Source organism: Ascaphus truei, chromosome 11, assembly GCF_040206685.1.
Source record: "Ascaphus truei isolate aAscTru1 chromosome 11, aAscTru1.hap1, whole genome shotgun sequence".
NCBI lineage: Eukaryota > Metazoa > Chordata > Amphibia > Anura > Ascaphidae > Ascaphus > Ascaphus truei.
In genome coordinates this window covers 39,408,330-39,433,827 of record NC_134493.1, presented here as the reverse complement: position 1 = coordinate 39,433,827, position 25,498 = coordinate 39,408,330, and the positions used below count along the sequence as shown (strand labels likewise).

At 42.5% G+C, this 25,498-nt stretch overlaps 1 protein-coding gene across 1 annotated transcript in view; it reads right to left on the bottom strand.

Moving 5' to 3' along the window:
• The window catches only part of MSLN (mesothelin), a 32,764-nt gene extending 7,614 nt beyond the window's left edge, over positions 1 to 25,150 (bottom strand). The window contains exons 1-27 of the mRNA XM_075565772.1: positions 25,058 to 25,150; positions 23,273 to 23,335; positions 20,579 to 20,613; positions 18,734 to 18,755; positions 18,602 to 18,629; positions 17,953 to 18,022; positions 17,692 to 17,853; positions 16,738 to 16,940; positions 15,187 to 15,290; positions 13,598 to 13,713; positions 12,394 to 12,555; positions 10,266 to 10,471; positions 9,606 to 9,700; positions 7,898 to 8,022; positions 7,277 to 7,398; positions 6,654 to 6,810; positions 5,853 to 6,068; positions 4,875 to 5,036; positions 4,220 to 4,366; positions 3,506 to 3,555; positions 3,129 to 3,249; positions 2,591 to 2,676; positions 1,975 to 2,104; positions 1,524 to 1,714; positions 955 to 1,045; positions 537 to 651; positions 152 to 336 (exon numbers count right to left, since the gene is read on the bottom strand). Coding sequence (XP_075421887.1) covers positions 152 to 336; positions 537 to 651; positions 955 to 1,045; positions 1,524 to 1,714; positions 1,975 to 2,104; positions 2,591 to 2,676; positions 3,129 to 3,249; positions 3,506 to 3,555; positions 4,220 to 4,366; positions 4,875 to 5,036; positions 5,853 to 6,068; positions 6,654 to 6,810; positions 7,277 to 7,398; positions 7,898 to 8,022; positions 9,606 to 9,700; positions 10,266 to 10,471; positions 12,394 to 12,555; positions 13,598 to 13,713; positions 15,187 to 15,290; positions 16,738 to 16,940; positions 17,692 to 17,853; positions 17,953 to 18,022; positions 18,602 to 18,629; positions 18,734 to 18,755; positions 20,579 to 20,613; positions 23,273 to 23,315 — 3,144 coding nt within the window. The 5' untranslated portion in view covers positions 23,316 to 23,335; positions 25,058 to 25,150. The remainder of the gene's footprint in view (positions 1 to 151; positions 337 to 536; positions 652 to 954; positions 1,046 to 1,523; positions 1,715 to 1,974; positions 2,105 to 2,590; positions 2,677 to 3,128; positions 3,250 to 3,505; positions 3,556 to 4,219; positions 4,367 to 4,874; positions 5,037 to 5,852; positions 6,069 to 6,653; positions 6,811 to 7,276; positions 7,399 to 7,897; positions 8,023 to 9,605; positions 9,701 to 10,265; positions 10,472 to 12,393; positions 12,556 to 13,597; positions 13,714 to 15,186; positions 15,291 to 16,737; positions 16,941 to 17,691; positions 17,854 to 17,952; positions 18,023 to 18,601; positions 18,630 to 18,733; positions 18,756 to 20,578; positions 20,614 to 23,272; positions 23,336 to 25,057) is intronic.
• Positions 25,151 to 25,498: the final 348 nt, after the last annotated feature.

Below are 25,498 nucleotides of genomic sequence, written 5' to 3'. Positions count from 1 at the left end.
GACCATTGTCCCTTTCCCTCCCTCTGTCGTTGACCCAGTATATAGATCCCAAAATATTTTAAGAACACATGGGTGGGTATGTTATGTAATAGGATCCAAGATGGATAACCCCAGATATCAGCGGACCGGAATGCCTCCTGCTGATTCTCACCTGGTCCAATTTCTTCTTCAGGACCAGCAGCTGCTCATCTGTGAAGGCTTTAATTCCAAGGTCTGGCAAAAACTCCACCAAGTTTTTGTTATCTAAACAGGCATCTAACTCCTCTGTAGTGTAATACAGAGGGAGAAGGTCATCTTTAACATTGGTAGCTGTTATTTGCTTGCCATCGGGGCAACCTAGAAGACAACAAAATAGATGATATAAGGCATACATATAGGAAGCAGGAGGATTGCCCAAGGTCATACAGCAACGATGGAGAGTATTGATCCCATAAACTTCCATAGTCAACACCAACATGTTAACCAGTACCCCACACCTTCTGCCCTAACCTTCCCATTCCCTCTCTATTCCTATCACACTTGTCTGTCACACTCACCTGCTGCACGACGCGTCCTGGAGAGTGGGACCAGGCTTTTCACGATGGAGACCAGTTGGTTCCTGGGCAGGTCAGAATTCTGTATGGCATCTTTCAGCCAGGATTTCGCAGCATTCTATGGAATAAACCATACAGTTTTGATACAACTTGTACATAGTAACTCGATTTACAAATGAAGCATCATCCCCCCCAGGCCAGGAGAAGGTGTGGATGAGTGTGACTGACTTTTAAATAGGATAATGAGCATAAATAAACACATTTTGTACTGTATGGGTCAGCAATGCAGTGTTTTGACTTAATTCCTAGTCCTTCCAGCACTGGGGTTAAATGTTTAGTGGCCTTTTCCCAGGGCCTCTTATAATTGTAAATGCAGTCCTGGTTATTAGCCATGCTTGTGACAGTTGTGACAGATCCTTACCGTGGGAATTGTTTTCAGGATCTCCTGGTTTAAGGTGCCCGACAGTCCTCCAAGAGATTTCAGTGTTGATGTTGACCACTTAGACGGAGACCTTGGAAGAAAAAAAGGTTTGCAAAAGAAACTAATTAGACATGATATCACTCTACCCCCTTCACATATCATGCACCGTAATTACAGTCTTGGGTGGGATGTCACATGGGGTTATAATGGCAAGAACAATGACTAAAGCATAATTGTGTTCCACTCATGTCCAATAGACTTTCATCATGGTACTGAGTAAGCAGGCACACTTGTGAGTCAAGTTGAGTACAAGTTAATTTCCTCGACATTCCTTGAGAGGTCTTATCTTCTTAGTCATATTGACTTAAGGATCCGTACAATCTTCCCTTTAGTTTAGCATTGGTTCTAGGCCTGAACCAGTAGGACATCTCTTATGGCCCTGCCCATGCAGCCTGGGAGGAGCGGGAGGCAGTTTAAAGGGATTCTTTTCAATTATCTTAAACATGTTTTCACGCGATGAGCTACCCCAATGCCTTGAAGTGTACAGCACAGCAAAGAGAGACACGCACCCCAACTTTGAGCTCCCACTGATGATCACTTTCTGGATGGCACTTTCTTGGGCAGCGGTGAAGGATTTGCACTGTGATAACTGTGTCAGTACACTGCCTGGGGAGTTCTCAATGAAAGAGGCGTTCAGGTCGCAGACTAGCTGGCCCAACATCTGGACGTTCTGATCCGTTAAAGTGAAGCCAGTAACGTTCTGTAGTGCCAAAAAAAAGAGCAGTTGGTTATCATCAGGACAGTGCGTGAAACAACACGTGTGACTTATTACTGTTTATTTTTTTATAGTGCAGATACAATGTTACTGGTGGGTATCCAGTGCCACCATTTACACAGTTGTGCTTTCCTGAAGCACAGTACCACTACTTTTTACTTTTAGACTGCCAGTGATTGGATGGTGAAGACAGGAGACATGGGGTGGATGCATAGTACACATTCACTACAGCCGTGCTTACTTACCATACAGGATAAGGATTGTGTCAGCAAAGTGCTGCGCAGTGGGGATCCTTTGGGAAGAACGCTGATGTCCGCCATGCCAATGTTAGCATAATAATTTGCACAGCCTCCCACAGCGGAATAATTCAAGGGGCTGTAATAGCATACAGACATAACAGAGGTCAGAGGTGGTGCAGTATGGGACACAATGTAACATGCTTTGTGATGAAGCTGAGAAGCAGATGTTCACAAGTGCAGTAGTATAGACCAATGATGCACAACTCCAGTCCTCAAGTCCCCCCCAACAGGTCAGGTTTTCAGGATATCCCTGCTTCAGCACAGGTGGCTCAATCAGAGGCTCAGTCTTGGACAGAGCCTCTGATTGAGCCACTTGTGCTGAAGCAGGGATATCCGTAAAACCTGACCTGTTGGGCGGTCTTGAGGACAGGAGTTGGCTACCCCTGGTACAGACTACACATATTTCTGTTTGCTACCCTCTGCTTTGCTGCGAGGACAGCTTGAGATGCAGCAAGAAGAAGGTTAACTGATCCATGGCAACACAGCAATGTAAGTGAAATCCAGGCCATGTATCTGAATCCTCATGTCCGAGGTTCGGTATAATAAATACTCCAACATTTACCTGATAAACATTAGGATTTCCTTTGGGTAATTCTCCAGATCTGTTGGGATCCCATTACTAGTGACTTGCTTGGTCAGGCAGTTCAGCTGAGGACAGAAATGCAGGTTAGGAAGACAAGCTTTTGTATTGGGTTTTGTGGGTGGCTAGAGAAAGGCTAGGAGAGGGTGGAAAACATGTATAGACAGAGCATTCAACAGAACAGAGTCCCCCATATCACTGTGAAGTAGGAACGCGTGTTCATTGCTGGAGAAAGAACAAGAAGAACCTATCCACCTTCTTGTTAAATAACATAGTATCTCTGGTGCAAAATCAGATGTTAAATCACAGAGCACAAATGAATGCAGATTAAGGATGTAGGGGTCTATAAACCATACCATTGAGAGAATACTCAGAAAGTCCTTAGAAGGCATCTTTTGAAATACAATAAACCTGTGGATCAGGGGACTGGTGTGGGAGTCGTCATGGACAAGGATGGCATGAACACTGGCAGATATACCAGCCATGATAATACATAGCAGAAGAAACCTGTATAACATACTTGATCCTCTTCCAGTCTGGCACCCTGTTTCTTCATTGCCTTGGCCAGCTGCTTGATTTGGTTGTTATCCATGCTGCTGGATGATCCGCAGGTAAAGCCTTGCAGGACCGAAGGAGAAAGGCTGCAAATATGAAGACAAGAAGTTATCTTCCTACAGCTCTGCCAATGGCAACCAGTTAATTCCAAAAGAGTCACCACGAGCCCCATTTACAAATCATACTGTAATTTAGTGATGTGCTGTTCTTGTCTTTATACCAATGAATGGTGCATGAGTCAAGTCATGAGCTGCAGGACCTAACAGCACTGCAGGGGGTCAGTTGGGTTATCTCTATGCAACCAACAACTTGAATAATGGAAGAAAGGGATAAGGTGCTTACTTGGTAAAGTCGGACTGTAAAGACACAACTTGTTCGAAAAACATGGAAGCCTGTGAAGGAAAACCAGAAGTGTCAGGGGGTGATCTCTGACCAAATACATATACTTATTAAAAATAAAAACTGTTAGTAAAACTGTTAGACACACAGGCAGAGATGTGGACTACCAGTGTTGAAAGGTGTTGATGTCACAACCTTGTGGTGTACTACACATAAGGTGAATTTACATTTGGAATATTATCTTACGAACCAGTTTTTACCATTTCTAAACTAGAAAATTTTAGATATTACAAAAACAGTCTATTCCAACTCACATCACTCTCTGCTTTCCACTTCCTCTTTTACATGTTCACCATTCTATCTTTGCGCACACACACACACACACACACACACACACACACACACACACACACACACACACACACACACACACACACACACACACACACACACACACACACACACACACACACACACACACACACACACACCATTTATTTTATTTATGTAATGGAAATCATTATATTTATTGGTGCCTCAGACACTAAAATTAAGTTGTAATTTCTACAAGGCAGAGGTTACTCCTTGTTCCTACAACATTCGATGTAGCACAGACAATGTCCTGTGTAGATTGTCTGCACTATATAAGATATATATTTGTAATTATTTCTAAATACCTAGTAATGTATGCATTTAGCTTACGATATACACACTTACTTGGTCTGAGTTCCACTTTTTTCCATTGAGGTCTTGCACATTTGGCTTGTCGGATTTAAAGATCAGTAAGGGTTTGGGGATATAACTGACCAAGTTACTAGGGACATTTTTGATCAGGTTTCCTGGAGTGGAGTCAACAGCAGCAATCTAGAGGGAAAAATGCATTGAATTGCAGAAGAACGTCATTATGGAGGAAGGCAGAGGTACGTTTGAGGTTGAGGTGGGATATTCATTCAGATTTGTGTTGTAATATTGACTTCGATTTGATATTGTATGTTTGTTGCTGAGAATAATAGTGCAGAGAGCTTAATTAAGACCAGTGGACCCCAAGCTTACATAATTAGAGGGCAGCCAATTTCAAGTGTTGAACAGTCATCTAGCAGTGAAGCTAGTAGGAGAAGCAACAAATTCAGCTGCTCAATTTCTATCAGTCTGTGTTGCAAGTGAATCAAAGTGGAAACATAATGCAATGTATTCAGTGCCTGTCTATATTCAAATAAATAATGCATGTAAAAAAAAAAAGAGAGAGAGAGAGATGATAGATAAATCGATTCTATGTAGAAGTGAGAAGATTAAAGAAACCGACTATCCTTTTCTGGTCCACCCTATGATAATGTCCCTTTAGCTGGCAGATTATTCCAGGCCATCTCCTCACCTGTCTGACAACCGTGTTCTGCAGAACAGACGGTGCACTGGAGAGCTGTCTTGCAAACTGAGGGTTTCGCACGGCGCTTAGAACACTGTTTGGATCCAGAGCCTGTAGGTTCTTGCTTGGTAATCCGCCCACTAAACTACCCAGGGATTCCAGGCTCTTTATCTAGTATCGGAGAAAGAACATATTTCATCGTTTTACACCTGATAAAATAGGTTTGTGAGCTCTTGAAATGTCATGCACAACAGTGTCTGCAAACAATTTGTATAGTAGTCCAATTATAGGTTGAACAGACTTGATGGACGTGTGTCGATTTTCAACCTCATCTACTATGTATCTATGTAACCATGTATCTATGTAACTATGCATCTATGTAACTATGCATCTATGTAACTATGTAACGATGTATCTATGTAACTATGTAACTATGCATCTATGTAACTATGTAACAATGCATCTATGTAACTATGCATCTATGTAACTATGCATCTATGTAACTATGCATCTATGTAACTATGTAACGATGTATCTATGTATCTATGTAACTATGCATCTATGTAACTATGCATCTATGTAACTATGCATCTATGTAACTATGCATCTATGTAACTATGCATCTATGTAACTATGCATCTATGTAACTATGCATCTATGTAACTATGCATCTATGTAACTATGCATCTATGTAACTATGCATCTATGTAACTATGCATCTATGTAACTAGGCATCTATGTAACTATGCATCAATGTAACTATGTAACGATGCATCTATGTAACTATGCATTTATGTAACTATGCATCTATGTAACTATGCATCTATGTAACTATGTATCTATGTAACTATGTAACTATATAACTATGTAACTGTGACTATGTAAGGTACCACAGCCTCCAATGTATAAAATATTGTGCTTCAAGAACTCTACCTTCTCCCACAGTGACACAAAGTTAATCAGAGTATTTACACGTCCTTTCATTACCTGGAAGCCAGATCTCAGGAGTTTGCTGACGATAGCCCTGGACTGGGCACCGTTCCACCCGCTCACATTGCTGAGAGAGGGTAGACTGCTCTCCAAGTCTTTATCACTTATTCCACCCTCAATTTGCGGCAGAGAAAGTCCCACTGCAGATGGGCCCAAATTAGTAATGGTGCCCGGAGTAAATGTCTCCAGCTTGTTGACCAGCGCAACTGCAACCTGAGGAGACACAAACACAACAGAAAAAAGTAGTCATTTCAGCCACGTCGGAACGGGATGAAAAAAGTGTACAGAAGCAATGGGTGGTTTGTACTTTGAGCAATTTTTAATCAATGTAGGGACAAGATCTCAGTTTTTATTAGCTTATAATTGAATATATAATAGTCATATTTGAATATATAATAGTAATGCTAATGCCATCACACACATGTTGTGATGCTGCAAAGACCCACACCGGGCCAGACTTGGAGGTGGAAAAGAGGTACATGAAGGGGGTGTCCCACTTACATAGTAACATTTAGGTTTAGGAAAAATGTATTGAAACTGAGAGGGTGCTGATACACATGCTGCAGATCAGGGGCGGCCAACTCCAGTTCTTAAGGGCCACCAACAAGTCAGGTTTTCAGGATATCCCTGCTTCAGCACAGGTGGCTGAATCAGTGGCTCAGTCCCTATGACTGAGCCACCTTTGCTGAAGCAGGGATATCCTGAAAACCTGAGCTGTTGGTGGCCCTGGAGGACTGGAGTTGGCCACCCCTGCTGTACAGTAAAGGTTGGTACAGTATGCTGTATACGGGATATTACCTGTATCTCCTCAGGTGTTAGAGCAGAAGCTGCTGCTTGTCCCTCGGGGATGGGATGGCACTGCTTGTTGATCTTCTGGGTCAGGCTCAAAACCGCTTCAGCAGTTAAGTTTTTCAGAGCTGATGGACTCAGGTAACAAAGGAACCGGTTTGGGATGCTAGAAAGGCAAAGAAGGGAGATGAAGGAGTTTTGCGTTGCACAAGGAAGCAGAGTGACTTGTTCAAGGCCACAAGGAGATACCGGTAATACTGGGATTCACCCACTAAAGACAGAGACATACAGCATCCTTTAGCAAATGGCACATTAAAGCATAAAAACCGATAAAAGGGAGAAAAATAATGGACCCTTAGAAACCCCTTTCTACAATATCTTACCCTAATTGTAAAAACAATTAAAAAAAAAAACTAATTATAATGTGGACATTGAGGAAGATATTTCGCATTGCACGGTGAAGTCCCACTTTGGTTACATCCAGTGGTTGAAACACGATGGCACTGGAGGGTTATCTTAAAGTATAAATACAAAATAAGCACTACAAATGCTTACCCTTAGCCGAACACAGTCCTGTGACCTTTATATAGCACTTCACTAGCGGGGAGCACCTGTAAATAAGAGCTCCGTACCTGGACAGGTTGGCATTGGCACCGGATGTCAAGAGGGAGGTGTAGTAAGTCGCGGTGTCCTTGGTGAAATTGAGCCGACTGGCAAGCTGGAGACAGGATGGGTCACTGGCGAAAACTTGCAGCTGCAAAAAGTAGTTACAGGTGTATTGACTGACGAAGGCAGTGGTGGTGCTCAATACCAGTCCTCAAGAACCCCCCCCCCGCTCCACCCCCCCAAACAGGTCAGGTTTTCAGGATATCCCAGCTTCAGCTCAGGTGGCTCAATCAGTGGCTCAGTCAAAGAATCTGTTATATCCTGAAAACCCCCCACTTGAGGTGGGGGGTTTTGAGGACTGGAGTTGAGCATCCCTGCACTGACACTTTATCAGACTATTTATTAGAACCTGCACCGCCCGGGGTGCATTTCAGAGCCTACAACATCTCAATCTCTGTCACCAGCAATGTAAAATCAAAGCACCACAATCCATTGGTGTTGAGAGAGTCACATTGTAAACAACTGCAAATGCATCCAGGTAACACCAGTTTATTTAGGCATGATACACAGGGCCAGCGTTACAAAGCAATGCCAGGCCATAAGATGCCCCTCATTCACTGGAATGGCTTGTAAATGGCTGAACTTACCATGGATTCATTAGCAAACAAGCCCAGGTCTTCCTTGGTGCTGTATGTCAGGAAGGACCCCATGTTATTTACAACCCAAGCAGTAGAGTTGGCAGCAGTCTGGTTAAAGCAAGTAGGTACATTGCCTGAAAATGAAGCAGCAACAAGATCCTATTTAATACAGTTCCGAAGTGCGGGGAAACAGCCTCAGATGAGGAGAATCCGGCTTGTGCAGCCAACACAACACAGACCAACAATTTCTTCAAAGTGCAGGTCTCCTCTAAGACAGATACAAAGCAGAGCTCTAATCACAAGTTCACAATGAAGTTCTCCATTTAATAGGACAACCAAGAACAGTGGAAAGACAACGTTTCAGGTCCCACCTGAGGAAAGGTCCATATGGGACCCGAAACTTTGTCTTCCCACTGTTCTTTGTTGCCACATTAAATGGAGAGCTTCATTATGAATGTGTGAGCAGAGCTCAGCTTTGTATCTCTGTCCCAGGGGAGACCTGCGCGTTGAAGAAATTGGGATCCTCTTTAATAAACATTAGCTGATCTTATGTGCGCCTGCTATTATAGTGATAGAGGGTGAACCCGATGCTTGGGGTGCACAACGAATATGTTAAAGAATAAGGCACCGGAAGGACGTGCAATATAAAAACAGAAAGGAAACCAAATTACCCGGCGCAGTGAGAAAGGTCGTCAGAGATGGACACACATTAAATATGCAATCAAGCATTGAGCTAGAAATGGGAACATAGAATGTGTTTCATTTCAAATGTATCTCCCTGTGCTGGATAGGAATAAAATAGACAAACAATGCCTGCAAGGAGAAAGATACCCACAGCTGGTATTAGTGGTCGGTACACATGAAATGTGCTTAAAGCTGCAGTTCAGTCAATATCCTGCATGTGTGTTTTTTTTAATAAATCAGTTCTGTAGTAAGAAAAAATACTTTTAGCATTTTCTGTTTTAAAAAAAACAACTTTGAAAGACCAATTTTCTTGTATTCTATTTTAACAGCCATTTGCTAAGGCACTGCCCCTTCATGTCCTGTCACAAGCCCTGGCACACCCCTTTGTCAGCCCTGCCCTCCCTCTAGCACTTGTCAGTGCAGGATTGCTCATGAATATTCATGAGCTTCCACTGCCAGTCAAGCAGATTATAAACAAATCCCAGCTTTTAATATGTCACCAAATTTCGACCTATCAATACATGGAAAACGAATTGAGCTGCAACTATACAGTTCTTTAGCTAATTAGAGATTGCACACATAAAACTATTGAAGTAAAAAAATAAATGTAAAAAAAAAAAAAAAAAAAAAGACTGAACTGCAGCTTTAAGCAGAAGGTTACAGATGTAATGCAGTAATGGCCAACTCCAGTCCTCAAGGGCCACCGACAGGTCAGTTTTTCAGTATATCCCAGCTTCAGCACAGGTGGCTCAATCAGTGGCTCAGTCAATGACTGCACCACCTGTGCTGAAGCAGGGATATTCTGAAAACCTGACCTGTTGGTGGCCCTCGGAGAGTGGAGTTGGCTCCCCTTGCAGAAGAGTATAAAGTCACCCAGTGAATGTTCTAACGCAGAATAGTAAACTAAGGGATGAAACAGAAGCTGAAATGGAAAAATGGAAATTGCCTAAGAGATCTATAGGCCAGTTTGCAATCCAGGTGCATGTGGGATGACTTGAGTGTATATCTGTATCTGGCGTTTAATGGATTTTACCTTTCTGGGTAATATATGGTTTGATGAACGATCCATAGATATATTCCTGCTTCCCTGGTGTCATTTTGTCGAATTTGGAATCCAAGCCTTTGACTCTGTGAGATACAGAAATAACCCTAATAAATAATAAACCTAATACATTGTATTCAGTGCCTTGTACCCTATCCCGTTAATGCACATTGTGGAACACATGTAATAGAACGTCACTGGTTGCCATAGTGATCATTTAAGTTTATTGCAGAGCCCAGCTGAGCTCTCTAGCTATTATGATTACATGCAACATGGACCTTAATGGAAAAAAAGGGCAGTCAGTCGCATTTGTAATTATTCTGTGATAAAGCTTAAATAATAGGAAATGTATTATACACAGAAGAAATTATGTTGTGCTCTGAAGTAAAATATTTTCAGGATCCGAATATTGACGTTTTAGTCATCATGGTTTATAGAATGAAAATCAATTACTAAATGCACAGACTAGCTGGATCAGGGAATTATTATCCACTGCCAATCCCTCCACTGTACACCAAGTAACAGCCATGGATGCTGCATTCATCATTAATGTACTGTAGTTGGAAGATCCAACGTGCCAATTGGTGCCTCCAGTGGCAACCCAACAGCAAAGAGATTGCTGAGATGAAAGACAAGCAAAGGTGCACTAACACAGCTTGGTAGGACTGGCAGGAGATGTTCTGTGGTATGAGGCTCAGCTGATCTGCTGTGATTTCAGGCAGAACGGAGCTCAGTTTATTCTGGAACAGCTCGGACCAGTTTGAGCTGGTGAAGGAGGTGAGGTTCGGCCTGAGCACCTCGAAGGTTTTGTTCAGCAGGGACTGAGACAGAAGTGGGGGTGCAGAGCTCAGGTTTTTCTGTAAAGACAAGGAAAATGTTTGATATAGAGGTGTAGATCCATAACATGTCATTAAATCAGGGCTCATAACGTGACGCTACCTAAAACCAGAATAGGACATTTAGTAGCGACCATAGCGCCAGTGACGCTCCGCCGCCATGACAACTCACCGCCGGGCACCTGTCCGCTTGACTTCTCACTGCGCGTGCTCCGACCCTGGAGGCATGTTTAAATGTCCGAGTCCCGCGCGCCCTCATCAATGTTCCTTGCGCCCTGTCTTGCGTGGACACCAGCACCAATGCTCACAGTCCCGTTCACCCTCATAAATGTTCCTTGTGGCCCCTGTCTGAGTCCTTTGCTCGCCAGCCTCTCCATCTTTACATGACCCGTGCAGGTGTGTGCGCGGGTGGCACTCAGAGCAGATGCTGCAAGGGACATTAATGAGTGTGCACGGTACTTGGACATTTAAAGATGGTGCTGGAGTCGGAGCGTGCATGGCGAAAAGTCACCAGGTGAAGTGCCTGGATGTGAGTTGTCATGTAATCGTATGCAAAAACAAGAGTATTCTAATGTATATCTCATTAGCACCGGCTTCAGCTACGGCCCCAGGGTTCATGGCTGTATGCGCGTCGGAGCGTCTGTCGGCGCCTGCACCCATTTCAGCCGTGACCTGTGGTCTGCGGTTGTGCTCGCAGTGGAGAACAGGAGACCCGATGGGGGTGGGATTGGGGGGGCATGGCAGGGGCCGCGCCCATGATGTCATGCGCCTGGTTTCGCCCTCCTTGGCTGAGCCGCCGTCGTGACGTGGCCAATGCTCGGCTGCCGCTCCAAAAGACAGAAATCTTGTCTTTTGGCCAAGGCAGTCGCACATTGCGCCTTGTGCGTGCGCGCACACATGCCGACTGGGGCTGTAGTGCGTGCAGCAACAGCCACTGGGGACTTAGCCTAAGAGTCACGGTAGTGTAGCAAAGCCTTGTATTATCTTCCAATAACGTGACGTTATAACGTGATGTTAGTGTCCCTCCCACCCAGACCCTGATAAATAGGTCTCTAACTCAAATAGAGAAAGAGGGAGAGAGGCGAGGGAATTACCGCCAGGAAATAACACTGTTGTTGTTAAATGAGGTCTAACTGTGGGTGTACACACTTTCAGACCCTGTTAAAGTCCTATTTCATTGGCTGGATGTGAGTAAAAGCAAGTTTAGGAGTGACCAAACTCAGGGGGGCTCTACTCCAGTCCTCAAGCCCCCTCCCCTAACAGGTCAGGTTTCCAGGATATCCCAGCTTCAGCACAGGTAGCTCAATCAGAGGCACAGTCAAAAACTTGATTGCCACCTGTGCTGAAGCAGGGACTGAATGAGCCACATGTGCTGAAGCAGGCATAACCTGAAAACCTGAACTGTTGGGAGGGCTTGAACCCCAACTCTCTGTAATAGTGCGTCTGAGATCAGATGCATTGTAAGGAACCCCAACTCTCTCTAATAGCACGTCTGAGATCAGATGCATTGTAAGGAACCCCAACCCTCTCTAATAGCGCGTCTGAGATCAGATGCATTGTAAGGAACCCCAACCCTCTCTAATAGCGTGTCTGAGATCAGATGCATTGTAAGGAAACCCAACCCTCTCTAATAGCGCGTCTGAGATCAGATGCATTGTAAGGAACCCCAACCCTCTCTAATAGCTCGTCGGAGATCAGATGCCTTGTAAGGAACCCCAAATCTCTGTAATAACGTGTCTGAGATCAGATGCATTGTAAGGAAACCCAACTTTGTAAATACTTCTGAATTTGGTACAATTTTCAAATTGCAGGGAACCCTTTACGGATGCCCAAGAACCCAAGTGTTCCTAGGAACCCCTGTTGAAAAACACTGATGTATAGAAAACCCCGGCAGCTGACTCCTTGATCTGTGAGCCAGAGACACAAGAGAATGTGTAACTTACTGAAGTAACAGCCTCATTCAGGTAAGTGAGGAAGGAATACACATCACTGGCATTCTGCAATGTTCCCGTAATCTGGCTCAGAGCAGCTGTGTTATTTGCTGCGCTTGACTCCAGACTGAAGCTCGCCATTTGAGGCCGTGTAAGAACAGATAAGTCATCCAGCTGCAAATTAATTAATAATTAAATTAATAAAATGATTAATAAATTTGGGAAACAAATAAAAATAAATTAATATATACATATATTAGTATATTGTAAGCTCTTCGGAGCAGGGACTCCTCTTCCTAAATGTTAATTTTTATGTGTGAAGCACTTATTCCCATGTTCTGTTATTTGTATTATTTGTTATTTATATGATTGTCACGTGTATTACTGCTGTGAAGCGCTATGAATATTAATGGCGCTATATAAATAAGACACACACACACACACACACACACACACACACACACACACACACACACACACACACACACACACACACACGATATATATATAAGTACATGATAAAATTAAATAATGATAACAGGTCCCAGAAAACTCCTACAAATTAGGTTTCCTAGAAAAACTGAACAAATAAATTGCTAACCCACAGATATCACATAATTAATCAGTTTTTATAGTGATGAATCATGTTTCTTCTTCCCTGCCAAGGATGTCCGGCCCGGGTATTTGTAATTTTTGCTAGTTCTTGTCGGAGCTGGCAGACTCTTACCCTAAGAATACTCGTGGGGTTATTGCAAATTGTAAAACCAGGACTGGATATTGTCATGGTGTTCATTTCCGCTCCAGGGACCTCCTGCTTCCTGAGACACTTACCTCGGAAGAGGGTGCCGGAAGCAGCCCAGACTGCACTAGTTGTGGCTATTGATATGGCGGCTTTAATGTCCAGTGCCCTGTGGGCCAATATCAAGCTGTGATTGTATCCCTTGCGGCTTCTTATTGGCCCACGTGACACAGGAGCTTTTAATGGCGCAGAGAGATTCTGCCCCCCCTACGGTCAGTATCTCTGGAAGCTGGGGGTCCGCAGAGATTAAATCAATGCGGCTCAGCTCCGGAGACCACCTGCTTCAAAACTATTTTTTTTAAAAGTGTCAACTGGATTACTGCTTTATGATAAGAGGGCGCTTAATACTCCTCCTACTCCTTTCTGACTGTCTGTTTGAGGTCCCCTGATTTGTAATATATAATAACAGTTACGTACTGGGCTAAACTTAGCGTTGAGTGTGGCAAAGTCTTTGTATTCAGCCAACTGAGAGAATTTCCCAAAGTTCTGTTCCATCCAAACTTTGCTGGTGATACTCAGTGAGCACGCCGAGCCTAATGGGAAACAAGTAAAGCAATATTATAGTTACTAGCTGAATAATGTGAAGGTGACCCGCTCTGTGCAAGTTCCATAACAATGTTACAATGAATCTCTTACTCATACTGTTTATAGAACAGATTTACTGTACAGAACCACGGACAGCGGCGAGGTTAAGATAAGAGAGCCACCTGCTTGTATCACTAGGACATCATTATGTGTGTGACACTCTCTCACCAAGTGCTAATTACTGATATAAAAGAGAGTCCTGTAACTGTAAGAATAGAAGGGTACATGGCACTGAGTCAAGGGTAGAAGTGTGATGGGTCTTCATTCTAGAAGGCATGCAGTTTCACTCATTTCTATCTATCTATCTATCTATCTTATCTATCTATCTATCTTATCCATCCATCCATCCATCCATCCATCTATCGTATCTATCTATCTATCGTATCTATCGTATCTATCGTATCTATCTATCTATCTATCTATCTATCTATCTATCTATCGTATCTATCTATCTATCTATCTATCTATCTATCTATCTATCTATCGTATCTATCGTATCTATCTATCTATCTATCTATCTATCTATCTATCTATCTATCTATCTATCTATCTATCTATCTATCTATCTATCTATCTATCTATCTATCTATCGTATCTATCTATCTATCTATCATATCTATCTATCGTATCTATCGTATCTATCTATCTATCGTATCTATCTATACACGCACATATACAAAGGTATATATATATATGACATATTAAATTGGTCTCTCTCCATTTTTATTGTTAGAGCATGAAATACAGCCAAGAGATGCATCTGTTAATGTTTTAGCAGGTTAGGTATTTCCTGAAATCAGGAGCAGAATCGCTATATTTGAACTACTTCACCAACCCGGTGTCCCTGTGCCTGCTTAGGTTAGCAAATGTAGCCAACACTGGTAATGAGCATAGGGCTCGTAAAGAGAGGCACAGTTACAAATAGAATTTGCTGTGTTGGAATGTGGGGATTTCAGGTGACCCAAAGAGCTGCTTCCCCTCAACGCCTTAAACAGGGTTAAGAAATGTTGCGGATTAATTGCATTTGATGTTCTCCAAAGCTGGTTTGTTGATTGACAGTGTAACATCCACCTCTCAGTCTGCAAACCCTCGATGATGCATTCACAGCGCTCCTTCAACTGGTGAAACATGGAGGCCCATGTTCACTAAGCAGCCTTCTGCCAGAAGACACTTTCGAGTGATTTAAGACACATTACAGCCTATTGACTTGAATGGGCCCTACGTGGTCTTCCATCACCGGAAGGTATTTTATGACCGATGGCTGCTTAGTAAATAATGACCGTGGATGTTTCCTTAAAACTCGTTGGGTACTGAAGCTATTTAGAGGGCATAAGGGGTTTAATCTCTTTGCTACCAGGGGGACTTACAAAACATAACAACGGCCTACAAATGATGAGAGCTTTTATACTTTGAGGCGGTACCTGTTGAGATTTGCTGGTACTTCAGAAAGGATGTGATGGCAGTGTACAGCTCTTGTCTCTTAGGCTTGCTCATGTTGGCGTATTCCATGTTAAGACCTTTCACCCTGGCAGAGGAAGGACATACTGTATTAAGAGAATGCAGAATTCTTCACAAGGGCTAAAGGATTAGCTCAATGTCACTTCCTTTGAAGTAGGTGAAACCAGTTTGGGGCCCGTTGTCAGCTCTTGGTGAACTTGGGCTGTCCCTTTATCGCCCTTTGCTTCAGGTACCCAAATTGGAGTGTAAGCCTGCAAAGGTCTATGCAGTGTACACTACAAAACAGTATTACACTATATAAGGAACACTGAAACCAGCTGATAAAAGCTGTATTCCATTGTGTTGCATTGCAGGCCCCTTCCAATATTAAAGTATTAAAGAGAGATGTGTCTAGATCAGTGTTTTTCAACAGGGGTTCCTAGGAGCCCTTGGGTTCCTTGGGCATCCCTAAAGGGTTCCCTGCTCTGCTATTTTCTGGTCATTTAAAAATGGTACCAAATACATAAGAATTTACAATGCATGTGATCTTATTGGGGTTCCTTACAATACACCTGATCTTAAATGCGCTATTAGAGAAGGTTGGGGTTCCTTACACTGCATCTGATCTCAGACGCGCTATTAGAGAGGGTTGGGGTTCCTTTCAATGCATCTGATCTCAGATGCGCTATTAGAGAGGGTTGGGGTTCCTTTGAATGCATCTGATCTCAGACGCACTATTAGAGAGGGTTGGGGTTGTGCAGGCTTTCACAATACAATTATAGGGTTCCTTAACCAGAAAAAGGTTAAAAGAAACACAGGTCTAGGGCAACGGAAATGTCTAGGGAAACAAATGACTTTATAATTATTTTCTCCTAATCTCCATGTGACAGAATCAAATGTAATCCACTTTGAAATAATTCTTCCAACTCCTGGGTGATACAATGCATACAATGTGCTCCTCTCTACAGTAGTTCACTGATAATGCTACAGATGTTAACAGTGATCAGTCCTTAATTGTATTCCTACTCTCTGATATCTCTCCAAAATGAGAAGTGGGAGTCACAAATAATGACAACACATTTATATGTCCCAGAACAGGTATCTTCAAATAAAGGTTGGATATCTTTTTAGGAAGGAAAGGTATACTGGAATATACCAAATAAGGGAACATGGAAAGGATGTTGATCCAGCGAGTAATCTGATTGCCAATATTTAGAGTCAGGAAGGAATTTATTTCCCCCCTTATGAGAAAGCATTGGATAATGTGTCACTGTTTTTTTTTTGTTTCCCTTCCCCTGGATCAATATACTGTAAATACAAATATAGGATAACATATCTGTTGTCTAAATTTTGCATAGGTTGAACATAATGGACATATGTCTTTTTTCAACCTCATCTACTATGTAACTATGTAACTATGTAACTATGTAACTGTTTAACTGTGTAACTGTGTTACAGACTTGTAAAAGTAATCCACTGCCTACAGTGCCGTGAGGGGAGGGGACAGATTTCTAGCACATCCGATCAATACTTACAATTGCTGAAAGCTTTGACATGTTGCATTCTTATACTGCAGACACTGCACCATGTTTGCACTGAGAGAAGCCAGGAAGGGCTGAAGGACATTTGGGATCCACTGAACCTGGGCCGCTGTGCTGCTGATGCCCGGGTTTTGTGTAATGTTCGCCCAGATTCCCTCCAGTAAATAATGTCTCCATTCTGGGCTTAGTTTTGGAAACTGCTCAAGAGAAGAAATGGGTCAGCCTTGCAGCTTGTGATACTTCCCAGAGATCCCCATGAGAGGTCTTAGCCTTCCTAGATGTAGTTTGTACATAATATTTCAAGACCTAAACATATATACACAATCGTTTTGTGGATACAGTGTAGATCCAGGAATTCGATTTGTATTAGAAATCATTGCTTGAAGCAGCGGTAATGCAGATAGCATGATTGTATATAAGTACTTACATAGGAATTTCTCTCCTGCCTAGCCCTGTGACTTTTACTTTAAAGAACAAACATCCCCTCCCATTCAGTGGTATTTCAAAGAAAACAAAATAGCAACAGGTTTATTGCCATAATTCTAGAGATCATAATTCAGGAGACACAAAGAAGATTTCTGCCTGGAGCTGTCCCCACTGAGATCCCTTGGGCGGGCAGTTTCATACACTTCTTGAGAAATGATGCACACACCTTGCAAATTCTGATTCTGTGAATGTCAGGGTGTACAATGTCTCAATGTGTTGTTTAGCAGTCTGCTGTGACTTACACTTGACACTCTCCCAAGATAGAACCCTAATCCTACCACTGAAAGTGCTGAAGTTCACTCTATCCCCCAAATTCACATTTGGCTGATACAACAAGTGTTGGGAAATCGAATATAATATTTAGGAGTTGTTTTTCCCTCTATGCAGTATATGGAACACTGTACATAGAATTTAAAGGAGTACATAGCCTAGGAACGCATGATATGGATTAAGGATACCTACCTCTTGATTCAGCTTGGACAACAGCGCTTGGGATTGATCACTGTCCACTTTGGAGAAGAACAAGGATGAGTATACAGGATCCAGAGCCAGCACTGTCTCACTGGGATAGCAGTGAGACAAAGTCACCAGTAAATCATCGGGGAAGGAATTGAGTACAGAACGCTGTGCAAAGACAAGACAGTTTAGTTAGTGAATGTGATGCATCAACTCCCAGTGTATTCTTCCTATGTAATGGGATAATTTCGGAGATTGGATGCTCACCTCTGTGCAGGCATACAGCTTAAATATCACATTGCAAATTGTGTCGGAGTCCAGCTCTCCAATATTCACACTGCAAGAAGAAGCAGAGCCTTTTACAGCAACAAATCAATGTAACTGATTCAGAACACGGGTTTGTGAAGCAGATTAACAAAGGACAAGGGATCCTGATGGAATTTACTTAGAGTTGAGGGCAAATTGATGGGATAACAATGACTTTCACATGTACTATTGGGAACCTGGCTCCAGGTCACCGTGGGGTTCTCATCCATTTCTCACTTTCAAAATCTAATCCAAGCTTCATGCCAGTCCTGCAACTCTATTGGAAAAGGAGAATTAGAAAGCAGGACTGGAGTGCAGTTAGATTGTGACATGGAGCTAGGTTGGCAATACTGATATTGTATTTCATTTAGGAAAGTACACTAGGGGAGGCCAACTCCAGTCCTCAAGGGCCACCAACAGGTCAGGTGTTGAGGATATCCCAGCTTCAGCACAGGTGGCTCAATCAGTGGCTCAGCCTTCGACTGAGCCACTTGTGCTGAAGCAGGGATATCCTGAAAACCTCACCTGTCGGTGGCTCTTGAGGACTGGAGTTGGCTACCCCTGATACACACTGTGTCCTGCTGTATTGGAGGCAGAATTGAGACTTTACCTGTTTGTGTTTGCACACACCGCTGTTTCTGTTAAAAGAAAAAAAAAAAAACATAATAGGTATATTAAAGGATCTGGAAACATGATCAGTACAAAATTGATATATACAGGATGATATTATTCAGTCACCTACCATTCACAGAGGAGTACAGGCACTGTGGGAGAAAATGGACAAGACATTAGCAGAATCGTCTTTCGAAATAATACATGCATTTAAAATGTATTCAGGTCCGATTCCCACTAAACTTCCCCAGCCCAGAGACTTCTGGTCATACACATCTCAGACCAGGCGGCTTCGGGCACATTCTTACCAGGCTACAGCAAACATATTCTCAGCTTCTCTAAGTGACACTATTTAACAATATAGATTATTTTAGACCAAAAGAAAGAAATGATCTTGAGCACATGAAGTAGTGTGACTCCTCCTGTTATTACAAGTGGGGTAACATCGGACTACTGTATGATACATTGATGCTGAGATAAAGGTTTTCAGAAGATAAATTATTTTATTCTGAAGTCTTTCAATAATATTTCCAAAAATAAACAAAGTCTAACTGTGCTGAACTTTGAAACAAATATCTCAATCTAAAGAAAGTAAACGTGTGTGTGCTTGTGTGTTTATGTGTTTGTGGTGTATATAGCATCCTGGTGATACCGGATTTTTTATGGTTTTTTAATATTTTTTCTTGGACTTTTCATTTAATTATTTTTATTTTTTTAATATTTTTATTACTGACACATTTATTAGCTTCTCAAAAGCATTATTGTTTTCGTACTAGTGATATCCCACTTATTCATCTATAGTCACTGAGTTATCAGTTAATTGTAATTATCAATGTGCACATTTTTTTATTGGTAAATATTTGTATTGCTTTTTCACATTGAGTAGTTTAATATTCGAATAGTATTTAAGTTTATTATAATATCACTATTTAGGGTGTTAGATGTGCACATATTGCCAAGCATCTGGAGGCCCAGTCTAATTTAAATATATTCTGTGTTAAATAAATATATATATTTTTTTTTTTTACACTTAAAGAAAAGACGAGAATAGTATAATTATGTGCACCAGACAAAATATATGCAAAAATAGAGGGTGTCTATTGACCCATAACACACAGGAGCACTGAGGGTTAATAAACACCCTCTATTGTTGCATACTGTATATAGTGTCTGGTGCACCATTCTCGTCTTTTCTTTAATTGGATATTTTTTTCCATCTAGCACAGGCACCCTCTGTAGAATACTTAACACTGAGTGCAGTGTGTGTGTGTGTGTAAAATTAACCGCAAGAAGGAGCTCAGTATTTCCCTTCCTATCCCACATGAGAATAACCAGGATTTCTATAGGAGAACTGTGAATGAACTACAAATGCATAATGACACCGAATTACGTTGCAATTGCTGGGGGGGGGGGGGGGGGGGGGGGGGTGTTAGAGGATATGTATACAAAGGGGCAATTTGACCATGGAGCAAATACTTGCATTTGCGCCAATTTGCTCCAAAGGCAAAATGTATGTTTGTTAATCGTTCTTCTTACATTTAGATCTCTCAGGAGCAGAGGGGGGCGCCACCTAAACCTGGTGGGTTTATTTCATGCAAAGAGAGAGGAAAACTGCCCCAGTTATAGGCAGAACCTTTGATCCCTCTCATCATAATATTGCCCTTACTCTTCTCCCAGAACACTCAATGCAGCAAAACGCCCTGATACAGACGCAGAGGCGAAGTGACGCAAACTGCACCGGTTTTGGAGCAATGCTCCAGTGTGCAACACTTCATCCTTCTCCTCAAATGAGTTTTTATAACACTATACATGCTTCGTGGTTCAGTGTTTCCACTCCAGGAGGATTTCCTCTCATATAAACAAAAGAGAGGATATGGTTAAGGCATATGTGTATAGAGGCGTCAATGGGGGGGAGGATAGGGTATTGATAAAGTATTGCAAATAAGCTATTACAGTCAGGTAGGTGAGATCTTACTGTATTGGCCGCCGACGAGAACGTCACAAGTATCCCTGCAAGCAATGGAATGACAGAATGTTATTATCAGTGACAATTGACCCCAAACCAGGGACCTCTCCCTGCATTATAGGCTAAAGCTTGAGACAGCGCAGTGCTTTTCATTCACAGATTACTAATACCACAGTCCAGGGCTTTTCAATTTGAGGCCAGCCGGCTGAAACTCACATTTTAACTAAGTTAATGAAAATATAGGAGTAGAGATGTGCAAAGGTTTTCATAAGCGCTTCACAATATTTCTGTGATTTCCCCTTACATTTCATGTTTATTTATTTATGTCTTTTTTTTAAATAAATGTTCTAGCCATTTTTTGACACAATTTCACCACTTTTGGTGAGATTTATGCAGAAATGGCTGTATTAGATGAGGTGACACTTTTTTTTAAATATAGGTTTGAAGCAAGGGGTCTGCTACAGAGACCCCCTGCTTGAATCCTATTTTTTTAATGGTCCCTAGGAGTGCCTGTTTAAAATGTCACATGACCAGGGTCCCGTGATGCGAGCTGCCCACCAACTTTAAATGCTTGGCAAATATTTTTTCGTGAACATGGCCATTTTGCAAATATTTTTTGCCTGGTCCATGAATTTAAATGAAACGTTCACACATCTGTACAGATCTTGCAAATGATAGGACCAGCTTTTGTAACATGTCCAATCTCTCATGTTTTTCTTTATTGGTCTTTGACCCATGTCACGTTTATAAATGACATTACAATGCTGTTGCAGCCCTCCTACTCAGAATGTTCTCCTCATTGTGACCCCTTTGAAAAACCTAGTGTAACTATTCCAGTCTGTGATACATTGTTATAAATGTCAGATCTGTACATGCAGAGCCGTGGTAATCGGATTTGATGTATAAGGCCGCACTTACTGTGCAGGCTACGGCGACGGTGACGTTGTAATAGCGATTCCTGCTTATAGTACAGGAGACAAGAGAGGGCGACCAGGGGGCATAGCGGAGTCGTGGCTGTGAGCGGTTCGCCCCAATTGGCTGAAGTGCTCACGTGCCGATGGACTGCATGGTCTTGCTAGGCGCTGTGCGACGTCACAGTCGCCAGCACTATAAGCGCAGCCTAAGAATTATACGTCCCAATTCTGGTTTTCTTATTGTGATGAAAGTGTAGAACCATTACCATTAGTTTAGCACAAGGGGACTCAACTCCAGTCCTCAACCCCCCCCCTCACCCCGCTCCCCACCACTCCCAACAGGTCAGGTTTTCAGGATATCCCAACTTCAGCACAGGTGGCTCAATCAGACTGAAGTCGAAGACTGAGCCTCTGATTGAGCTACCTGTGCTGAAGCAGGGACTGATTCAGCCACCTGTGCTGAAGCAGCTGGGATATCCTGAGAACCTGACCTGTTGCGGGTGGGGGGGGGGGGGGGCTTGAGGACAAGAGTGGAGCATCCCAGGTTTAGCACACACTCGAAAGTACAGATATGTCCCATTCAGCGTTACCAGAAAGAACTTAGAAAAGCTTTTCCTCTAATCATTCTCCGTGGTTCTAATTCACCTTGAAAGAAATGACAGCGTTTTAAAGAATACAACAGGAAGAAAAAAAGAATGAAAGTTGTTGTTTTTAATGTAGGTAGGGTTAAGTAATCGTACTGACGACAATCACATACAGTAAATACCTTTACTAACAGCTTGAGGCAGAAAGTGAATCTTAAAGGAGCAATACAAGTGCTTTTAATTTTACATTTATTAAAAAAAAAATGTATACACAGGATTGAAGCAGTGGGCCTCCCAGCCTGAACACCATTCATTTCAGCTCTGGGGACCCCCCTGTTTCCAGAGATACTCACCTCCATAGCCGGGGCTGTTATCTCTGCACCATGCGGGCCAATAGGAAGCCACACCGAATGACATCACGGCTTTCTATTGGTCCGCAGGGTCTCGGGAGCGGTGAAGCTTCACCATTACGTGATCTCTGCTAGCCGAGCGGAGCAGCTACCGGCATCTACTATGGAGGTAAATATCTCCAAAAGCAAGGGGTTCCCAGAGCTGAAATTAACGGGGGCTCAGCTCCGCAGACCCCCTGCTTCAATCCCATGGTAAAAGAAAATCACTGGCTTGGGTTGCCGCTTTAAGGATTGACAAAAATAATATACCGTAAATAGCTTTACTGTACTAACAACGTGAGACAGAAAGTGAGTCTTACGTCATCAATTAAAATAACATCAGTGCTACTGTATGTCTTGTATATGGGTGTAAAGTCCAAAATAGAGGCACAATCTACACCGAATGTGGGCAAAGGGGCAGCAAATGGCTAGTCAAAAACCATCGTAGATTTCAGAAGTATTTCAGTGCTACAAAACATTACAGGGGTTGGGTTACCTTCAGCCAGTCCCCTAATAATGGTCATACTGTATGTGGGATCACAGTGCTAAAAAATTGCTACCTGTTTTGTGTGGAACTTGTATGTCATTTCATAAGGTGCCCAGTGATTATAATGTGATGTTAATTAGGATAGGATTACAAACCTACAGATTCACTTTTATTTTAAAAATAAATTAAATGTTCCTTAAATTCACTGCTCCTTTTCTGTTCTTCTAACACAAACATAAACTAAATATTGTTAACACCATCGATAAAGATGATTTCCCGCATGAAATCAGACAGATTGCCACAATACCTATTGCTACAGGGGGACTTACCTGCGAAAAGGAGCATTTCCTTCAATATTATTGGAGCCATCATATTAGGATTAGTGCTAGGACCTGTGTAATACAAAGAACAGATGAGTATTGTGTGAAAATGTGGGATAAGACATACACAATCTTAGCAAGCTCCAACCCCAGTCCCACAATATCATATGGTGTCAACTGGAGTGTGACTGGGACAGTGACCTCAAATATACAACAGTCAACAAAGAATCCCCAATACACATCCAATGTGACAAGTTATTTGATTAATTGCTACATGTTTTCAGTCTTCTCATAAGTATGGGTTATTTAGTTAAATCTTTTGGCCAAATCATGTTAAGCTGCACCCAATGTTATACCGTACAAGCTTGCGAAAGTACTTTATATCTTGCTCTTCTTTTAGATTTTTTCCACTATTTCTTAGGGCACTTCTGTTTTTTTTCCTAACCAGTGTTGCCTGCATTGTAGCTCACACACAGCACATATAGGGGCTTATTCTGTAAGGTGGGATACGCGGAGGTGACACGCTATCGCAGGAAAGACCCAGTACGGCCAATGGGGCTTTTCATGGGATAGCATGTAACCTGCGCTTATCCCACCATACAGAATAATGGCCAGAGTGGTCCTAAATGTTAACCCCTTAAGTTCCGCATATATATCACACATGCCATGCTATGGACTATATCATTGCTGGGGTTCCTCTTCTCTCTATGCAGTGCAGGACATATGAAGGACACGGTATAACACTGGCAGTGTAGGTACCTGGTGAAAGAGCCTAACCTTGATGTGGATGCAGCTTGACATGTTTTGGCCAAAAGATTGAACTGAAAGACTCATACTTATGAGAAGTAAAAGCATAGCAATTGATCAAATAATTGTCATATTGAATGCTGTTTTGAGGCTTCTTTTCTTACTGTTGGAAATTGTGGGATGTGTTATTTGTTTTAGCTACAGGGGGTAATTCCTGGGGATGTTACAAGCTGTGGGGCCAGCGTGAAAGTTCCCCCCTTGAGGTCTTGAAAGCGCCTGTGCACCCGCATTTACATTGTCTGCCAAAAGACATGGCAACCTGTGACAGATCTGGTTTACATATACAACACAGAAACCCCTTCAGAGCAGGAAAGACAAGCAGTATATTGACGCTCCCTCTTGTACCGAAAGAGTTAACATGACTGAATAGCACGATACTGTATGTATCAATAGTAACTCCAATGCTGTAGAAGAGGAGCATAGAAACATATTACAAAGCTCAGGATACGCAATAAGACAATGTAACAATGAAACGTATATTCAAACAGGAGGCATAGTAATTATCCAGCAATCTATAACAACTATTAGCATGTAAGGCAGGGGTTCTAAACTCCAGTCCTCAAGACCCCCCAACAAGTCCGGTTTCAAGGTTATCTCTGCTTTAGCACAGGTGGTTCTTTGACTGAGTCACTGATTGAGTGACCTGTGCTGAAGCAGGGATATCCTGAAAACCTGACCAGTTGGGGGGGGCGGGGGGTGAGGAGGTGTGGGGGTCTTGTGGACTGGAGTTGAGAGCCCCTGATACACTACACTGCATACAATTCATACATGTATCCATTCCGTAACAAATCGCTTTGATTCTACAATTAACTAAACCCCTCTGGGGCTGCAGATCCATTTCCCTGCGGCAACAACTGCATCAAATAATCAAAGACAAATATCCGATTGGTCTCAATAGGAGAAATCTGGTGCTGTTGTTTTTGCAGCGCGGGGTGTTGCTAAATAGCCTTAATACAATGTAATCACTCATGCTGTGTGGATACGTACCGCTCTCCTGCAGCTGTCAGCCCTTAGTGAACAGATAATGGATGGCGGAACACATCTAGTTTTAAGGTATTTTAAGCAGGGTGCGGCTGCAGAGGGTTGCGTCCGAAGTATGTTTATGTCAGAGACAGAACGTCACACACACCTTGCCCTTTCTCCAGCAGAGATGAGTTACACGGCTAGGAATGTGACACTCCGGGGTTGGAAGTAAATGAAGGTTATGACCTATAACGCATAGCTAATGTTTGATCACAGGACTTGGGCCCTACAGCTGCCCCAAAGACCCCACACCACAAGCACTAATACAGGGTCTGTGATATCATTCACTTCTCTCCCACTGTCTCTCTATAAATACACATAGAAAACAGCAGCAGTCCTCTCTGCGCTCTCTCATACGTTCAATTTAGTGGTCTTCTACACTACCGTTCCGGAAGAACGAGCGGA